At 49.7% G+C, this 8,422-nt stretch overlaps 1 protein-coding gene across 1 annotated transcript; it reads right to left on the bottom strand.

The window, feature by feature from the left end:
- Positions 1–1,734: 1,734 nt before the first annotated feature.
- LOC138977325 (uncharacterized) lies at positions 1,735–2,277 on the bottom strand. The gene has a single exon (XM_070350225.1). The coding sequence runs from the start codon at positions 2,275–2,277 to the stop codon at positions 1,735–1,737; it is 543 nt and encodes a 180-aa protein (XP_070206326.1).
- Positions 2,278–8,422: the final 6,145 nt, after the last annotated feature.

Raw genomic sequence — 8,422 nt, 5'->3', positions numbered from 1 at the left:
CTGTCGCCCTGTGTAAAGGACCATGTAACGCAATACTGGCGTGTCCAGGCTTTTACACGCACAAAGCAATCATAGCACTTGGACACCAGCCAACACTCGGCAACGTGGCGCAATCTGACGGCGTTTTGTTTGTTTGTTTGCTTAACGCCCAGCCGACCACGAAGGGCCATATCAGGGCGGTGCTGCTTTGACATATAACGTGCGCCACACACAAGACAGAAGTCGCAGCACAGGCTTCATGTCTCACCCAGTCACATTATTCTGACACCGGACCAACCAGTCCTAGCACTAACCCCATAATGCCAGACGCCAGGCGGAGCAGCCACTAGATTGCCAATTTTAAAGTCTTAGGTATGACCCGGCCGGGGTTCGAACCCACGACCTCCCGATCACGGGGCGAACGCCTTACCACTAGGCCAACCGTGCCGGTCATCTGACGGCGTAAAGAAGACATAAAGTGTTTGATTGTAGAACGTCAACATAGTGCGTAAAGAAGACAATGTATTAACACATGATGCAAAACGTACACCACATTGTATTAACACACGATGCAAACCGACTATTGGTGAAAACCATGTACACATTCAGACAAATAGGAAACAGTCCCCAAGAGAAGGTTGAGCAGCACAGAAAGTGACACTACGAGTAGCACGTGTCACCACACTGACACCACCTACTGTCGCTGCACTGACCTCTCTCACCGCTGTGCAGCACGGCGATACCAGTGACTGTCACTAACACACAGCTTTAAGTCCAGCGGCACTTCGGTCTCGCTACAAATCGTCCCAGAGAATCAAATGACAGCACTCTGCTTCATGTTCAGTAGTAGACCTAAAAGGTGCTTTCGCTATCCCTCCCTCGCCGCCACCCCCCCTCCCCACCCCTCCCGGCCGCCCCGTGAAGATTGCAGTCGATACAAAATGAAACAGTTGATTAATTTGAGCTTTTCCTAACGTGGCGCTAATGAACTCATTAAGGTTTCATCTGTGAGTTATTTATCCGCACGGGTGCGTCCTCCTCCTAAAGTGATCCCATCTCGCGACATCAGTTCCACGTCCTCTGCGCTGGCACACACAGATCGGGCTGTACGGAATGGCCGGACCACTGTTTGAGGTCAATTAAAGGGACATGAAATACTTGTGACCAACAACCAATCCAAGCAACCAAGCAACCAAGCGAGACCGCAGGGCAGCAGTCAGGGAAGGGTCCATTGTGACGTCACGACGGACATGACGACACGCTGAGCGACGAAACGCCTAGGCCCCCCACACCGCGAGGCAGCAGGCAGGGAAGGGTCCATTGTGACGTCACGACGGACATGACGACACGCAGAGCGACGTAACGCCTAGGCCCCACACAGCAGGCAGGGAAGCGTGCAGCGTGTTAATTACGCGACTTGCACATCCCCGCTCGCAACTCTCGCCGCATATAGACAGTGCCATCGAATCTCGCGGCGCAAACAGCGGCCCTACATACCCATCAGCTCAAGCATCGCTCAAGCGGAGATGATTTAATAATTAATGATGGGAACCTTTTTTCAAAAAGGCGCCTTCCCCGTACAAACTCCTCTCCGGCTCTTCCGACAAACATGACGCAAACACTCGGCGCCGAACACACGCCGGGGGATGGACTGTGCGGGAAGGAGCAATTAATAACCCACTTAAGGCTGAATGCAGCGAGCGGCGCGCCTCCTGGTGTTTGCTTTGTGCCGCCCACTGCCGCTGTTTGGTGCGGCTAATCTCCTGGTCGCCATGATTGATGCCAATGGCGTCCCCTCAATTGGATCAGCGGCAGACAGAGAGATGCACCATGCCAGCCCGGGGACATGATAGGGACGACAGCGAGAGATCTGGGTGGTGGGGATGAGCCGGTGGTAGGGGGATCTGGGTGGTGGGGATGAGCCGATGGTTGGGGGATCTGGGTGGTGGGGATGAGCCGATGGTAGGGGGATCTGGGTGGTGGGGATGAGCCGGTGGTAGGGGGATCTGGGTGGTGGGGATGAGCCGATGGTTGGGGGATCTGGGTGGTGGGGATGAGCCGATGGTTGGGGGATCTGGGTGGATAGGGGAGTGGGGGTGAAGGTTGGGGGCTGTGGGTGGATAGGGGAGTGGGGGTGGAGGTTGGGGGCTGTGGGTGGATAGGGGAGTGGGGGTGAAGGTTGGGGGCTGTGCGATACGTCCTCGAGAAGTAATGAAGAAAAGTAGCCGCTTTTTCGTCCCTCGAAGATGGAACAAGATTGGTCTTTCTGCGGCCAGGCCTTGTGCTGGGAGTTCTCATGATTCGGGTCGTTGCGAAGCTTGTGCTGGGGGGGGGGGGGGGGGGACGTCATAGAGAAGATGTATAGGAAGCCGTTGGGTAGAGATGTGACTGTGGGAGGCCGAGGCTGTATCCTCAGTGATGGGGCACGAATTGTCTTCTGCAGAATTTGATAAATGTCTCCAGAATGGGACGGGTCTCTGCCTAACACTTTAGGACAAACGAATGAGGTCTTTGTGCAAGACTCTCTCAATGATGTCTGGGTTGTTTGTACAGGAATCTGTCAAACTAAATGTGACAGGTCTTCGACAAGACTCTTCAGAGAATGAGATCTGCTTCCTCGCGAGGAACTCGCACAACCAAGATGGATCTTTGTCCACGACGCCGTCCAGAGTGGGAAGGGTGTTAGAGTGGACTTTCTCAATACAGGGTTCTGGGCAGAGCTCTCCTGGCTGGGACGGATCTGGTTTAAACAGTGTTTTATTTAACAATTAGTTCGCATAGTACATAACGAGCATCTTTAGAATCACAAACAAGCTATAGCTTCGCTGGGATGGATCTCTGTGTAAGACTCGCTTACATGGGACAGACCTAGGCTGGGACTCTTTCAGGAGTGCTACAGTTCTCCTTGCAGCACTCTCGGGGACGGGGCGTGTCTTTGAATACGCCATCGTAACACCTGGACGGGACTTGGCGCAGGCCTTTCACGGGGACGAGACTGGTCAGCGAGAGCAGCGGTCAGAACCGCCACTCGTGCAGCAACTGACCGTCAAGGTAAGTGTCGTGTTGAGGACTAATGGCCCGCCACAGTGAGTGGACACACCCAGCCAGAAAGCCAATACTGATTCTGCTGCAGTGTCAATATTGAACTAGCGTGGCCCCTGTGCACACCGGCCTAATGTTACGGGTGATAAATATTGACCGCTAGGGTCAGAAGTTGAGTGGACACAGGGTGGCCGTTGTGTAACGGGTGGGCAGGGCAGTGACAGCTAGGGTGGCAGGGGATACCCTGTGAGGTGTCTGTTTGCTGGACATACGACGTGGCATGTCACGTGATTGTGGTCATCTGTGCAATCTTGAATCACGTGTAATACTACGTTCCTTTAGCACGAGAGTTCATTCCTGTCTCACGTGTAACTGCATGTAGCACGAGAGTACATTCCTGTGTCACGTGTTACTGCATGTAGCACGAGAGTTCATTCCTGTGTCACGTGTAACTGCATGTAGCACGAGAGTACATTCCTGTGTCACGTGTAACTGCATGTAGCACGAGAGTACATTCCTGTGTCACGTGTAACTGCATGTAGCACGAGAGTATATTCCTGTGTCACGTGTAACTGCATGTAGCACGAGAGTACATTCCTGTGTCACGTGTAACTGCATGTAGCACGAGAGTACATTCCTGTGTCACGTGTTACTGCATATAGCACGAGAGTACATTCCTGTGTCACGTGTAACTGCATGTAGCACGAGAGTTCATTCCTGTGTCACGTGTAACTGCATGTAGCACGAGAGTACATTCCTGTGTCACGTGTAACTGCATGTAGCACGAGAGTTCATTCCTGTGTCACGTGTAACTGCATGTAGCACGAGAGTACATTCCTGTGTCACGTGTAACTGCATGTAGCACGAGAGTACATTCCTGTGTCACGTGTAACTGCATGTAGCACGAGAGTACATTCCTGTGTCACGTGTTACTGCATGTAGCACGAGAGTACATTCCTGTGTCACGTGTAACTGCATGTAGCACGAGAGTACATTCCTGTGTCACGTGTTACTGCATGTAGCACGAGAGTACATTCCTGTGTCACGTGTTACTGCATGTAGCACGAGAGTATATTCCTGTGTCACGTGTAACTGCATGTAGCACGAGAGTACATTCCTGTGTCACGTGTAACTGCATGTAGCACGAGAGTACATTCCTGTGTCACGTGTTACTGCATGTAGCACGAGAGTACATTCCTGTGTCACGTGTAACTGCATGTAGCACGAGAGTACATTCCTGTCTCACGTGTTACTGCATGTAGCACGAGAGTACATTCCTGTGTCACGTGTAACTGCATGTAGCACGAGAGTTCATTCCTGTGTCACGTGTAACTGCATGTAGCACGAGAGTACATTCCTGTGTCACGTGTAACTGCATGTAGCACGAGAGTACATTCCTGTGTCACGTGTAACTGCATGTAGCACGAGAGTACATTCCTGTGTCACGTGTTACTGCATGTAGCACGAGAGTACATTCCTGTGTCACGTGTAACTGCATGTAGCACGAGAGTACATTCCTGTGTCACGTGTTACTGCATGTAGCACGAGAGTACATTCCTGTGTCACGTGTTACTGCATGTAGCACGAGAGTATATTCCTGTGTCACGTGTAACTGCATGTAGCACGAGAGTACATTCCTGTGTCACGTGTAACTGCATGTAGCACGAGAGTACATTCCTGTGTCACGTGTTACTGCATGTAGCACGAGAGTACATTCCTGTGTCACGTGTAACTGCATGTAGCACGAGAGTACATTCCTGTGTCACGTGTAACTGCATGTAGCACGAGAGTTCATTCCTGTGTCACGTGTAACTGCATGTAGCACGAGAGTACATTCCTGTGTCACGTGTAACTGCATGTAACACGAAAGTACATTTCTGTGTCAAATGTTACTGCATGTAGCAACTCTTTGCTGACCTGCTACATGTATACATGTTCCTGAATCACCTATTTCATCTTCTGTGTGAGTTTCTTTGAAGTGTTCGAGGTTTTTTTAACCCTGTTATTCTATTACATTACCTGTATCATTTTGCAGCACCTGCATGAAATCACAGCACCTCTATGTCTATGTTATGATTTTATCTGCCAGCATTTCAATAAACTCACTAGTTAAATATTTGTATTGGGTAGTCTCACATTATAAACACTATATATATGTACTACTGTTGTTTGTAAAATATGTTTTAAACGCTTATTTAATTCTTTTTATATATTTAAATATTTGTTGAATTTATTGTGTGTGTGTGTGTGTGTGTGTGTGTGTGTGTGTGTGTGTGTGTGTGTGTGTGTGTGTGTGTGTGTGTGTGTGTGTGTGTGTGTGTGTGAGTACATGTGTGTGTGTGTGTGTGTGTGTGTGTATGTGTGTGTGTGTAAGTGTGTATGTGTGCTTGTGTGAGGTTGGGTGTGTGTCAAAATGTGTTGTGCAATATGGCATGAAAATCTTTTTAGATTTGTTGATAAAAATTACAGCTTTGTATTCCATGTTTATTATCTTTTACGAAGTAATTATGGTTAAATAGTCTTTTATGTTTTTTATTTGTTCGACCTTCTTAGGATTATGGAGTTTTATGCACTGCCTTTTATAGTTAACTAAATTTTTGTATTTGAAATAGTCCATTGTAGTCGGTGTAGGCCTTAAGCTTATTTTAATCGTTTGTCCAGTATTTAATTTAATTCTCTATTTTTGTATGAACTCAAAGGTTTAATGTTCATAGTATGTCTTGTTAGGCTAAATTCTATTTAATCAGAGTATGTTTGCGTGTGCTTATACCTAGTGATATTGTAAAGCGCATAGTACTTTTAGTTATGCGCTATAGAAATCTCCTTTATAAATAAATAAATAAATAAATTGTATCACTGGCATGCTCCCCCGTCCAAAACGGTCAGTCGGTCACTATATAATTTGGCGACATATGCATTTACCATCTTTAACTGGGATGACGGTTACTTTGGATAGATTGGGTGTCCATTTAAAATCAGGCAATATGGCACTGGTCGATGACATCACACACGGAATACGTAGCACAATGTTGTGGGCGGGAATGCGCTCAATACGTAATACGCCTATTTGGAAGCAAAACACGATCAACAATGACGTAGATTACATACGGTTGGAAGTCAGTGAAACCTGACACGTTGACTAAATAATGAAGTAGCGGCAGAAGTAAAGTTCCCCTCGCTGTTTAACTCGGAGCTCTTTAGAGTTTGTGAGTAATAAAAACTTGACGGGTCTTTTGACAGAATAATGAGTCCCGAGAACAACAGGGTGTGTAAGTCAGGGACTCACTTACAGTTATAAAGGCGGAGTGTTGTAACGGAATTGCTGTGAGATGGATGGAGGGGTGGCGTTGTGAGGCTCCCCTGCTGCAAACACCAAGGTTTACCGACAGCGGCCCGATGCAGAAGGGCGATACAATGGCGGTGGTGATTTGTTGAGACAACCTTGATCACACACACCCCGCTAATGGTCCCCAACAAACGTAGAACAATCACTAGAGTGTGCTTTGATAACTGCCGCACCGTCGCCTAATGGAACAGTTTGCATATGGGACAATTCCTGTTTGGTTTGAGTTTTGAAGCATGCTGGCTTGTGACAGAAAATCGTTGGTGTTTAATTGTCGTGCTGTTGTGGCGTTGTTTCCCGCCCATGACCGAGCGACCGTTACGGGGCTCTGCTCGTCGTCATGGCGGTTCTCACGGCAGGGTGGGGAGAGGGGGTGATAGAGCGACCGTTACGGGGCTCTGCTCGTTGTCATGGCGGTTCTCACGGCAGGGTGGGGAGAGGGGGTGACAGAGCGACCGTTACGGGGCTCAGCTCGTCGTCATGGCGGTTCTCACGGCAGTGTGGGGAGAGGGGGTGACAGTGTGATCGTTATGGGGCTCTGCTCGTCGTCATGGCGGTTCTCACGGCAGTGTGGGGAGAGGAGGTGACAGTGCGATCGTTATGGGGCTCTGCTCGTCGTCATGGCGGTTCTCACGGCAGGGTGGGGAGAGGGGGTGACAGAGCGACCGTTATGGGGCTCTGCTCGTCGTCATGGCGGTCTCCCACATAAAGCATATTAACTCTACCTGTCCCAAGATAGGCCAAATGGTTCTAAAAGGACGTTAAAACTAATTATCATCATCATGGCGGTTCTCACGGCAGGGTGGGGAGAGGGGGTGATTGAGCGACCGTTACGGGGCTCAGCTCGTCGTCATGGCGGTTCTCACAGCAGGGTGGGGAGAGGGGGTGACATAGCGACCGTTACGGGGCTCAGCTCGTCGTCATGGCGGTTCTCACGGCAGGGTGGGGAGAGGGGGTGACATAGCGACCGTTACGGGGCTCAGCTCGTCGTCATGGCGGTTCTCACGGCAGGGTGGGGAGAGGGGGTGACATAGCGACCGTTACGGGGCTCTGCTCGTCGTCATGGCGGTTTTCACGGCAGGGTGGGGAGAGGGGGTGACATAGCGACCGTTACGGGGCTCTGCTCGTCATCATGGCGGTTCTCACGGCAGGGTGGGGAGAGAGGGTGACATAGCGACCGTTACGGGGCTCAGCTCGTCGTCATGGCGGTTCTCACGGCAGGGTGGGGAGAGGGGGTGACAGAGCGACCGTTACGAGGCTCTGCTCGTCGCCACGGCCGTTCTCACGGCAGGGTGGCAGGGGGTGGGGTGGTGTAGTGGGAGGAGAGAACTGCTCAACTTGCCACATAAATAAGATCAGGGATATCCATAACGACCCATAAAACAAATAATCATGGTAACAGACGCATAATCCCGGACATTTTCACAGAGACTGTTTGGGTTAGGAACACGGACACACAATTCCCAGAACAATTCCCAGGGCCACCGAAACAACCTCGCCGAAAAACAATCCACCAACAACAGACGGACGCAAGATTTGGATAATGCCCCCAGCGTATTTGTATTGCGTCAGTGAGAGAGAAAACAAAACACTCGTGCGCATGTGCATACATACAGAGGCATTGTTAGAAGTGCGCAATGATGGAAACACTCTACACTTTTAACACAATAAAATCCCAGAGAAAAAGATGGCAGAGTAATTGAGATTAAAACCTCCACTCATAAAGACTAGGAAAACAGACCCAAAAAAAGAACATAAAAAAACTAAAAAGGACGCCCAGGGTTTTTTCACAAGGCTTGTTTACATAGTGACATGTGTTGTATCCAAAGCGTAACTCAAAGACAGGAGAGCGGTTCGCAGACTCCAACCACATAGCTTACTCCACAAAACAGACAGAGGGCGAGACAACGGTCATCCACAGCCGCAGATTCAGACAGACACTCAAGGCGACAGACAGAGAGACAAATAATCGCTGTCCACAGACACACAAAGAGACAGACAGAGAGACGAATAATCGCTGTCTACAGACACACAAAGAGACAGACAGAGAGACCAATA

The sequence above is a fragment of the Littorina saxatilis genome, linkage group LG9, assembly GCF_037325665.1.
Source record: "Littorina saxatilis isolate snail1 linkage group LG9, US_GU_Lsax_2.0, whole genome shotgun sequence".
NCBI classification, from domain to species: Eukaryota; Metazoa; Mollusca; class Gastropoda; order Littorinimorpha; family Littorinidae; genus Littorina; species Littorina saxatilis.
This window is presented reverse-complemented; position numbering and strand designations above follow the sequence as displayed.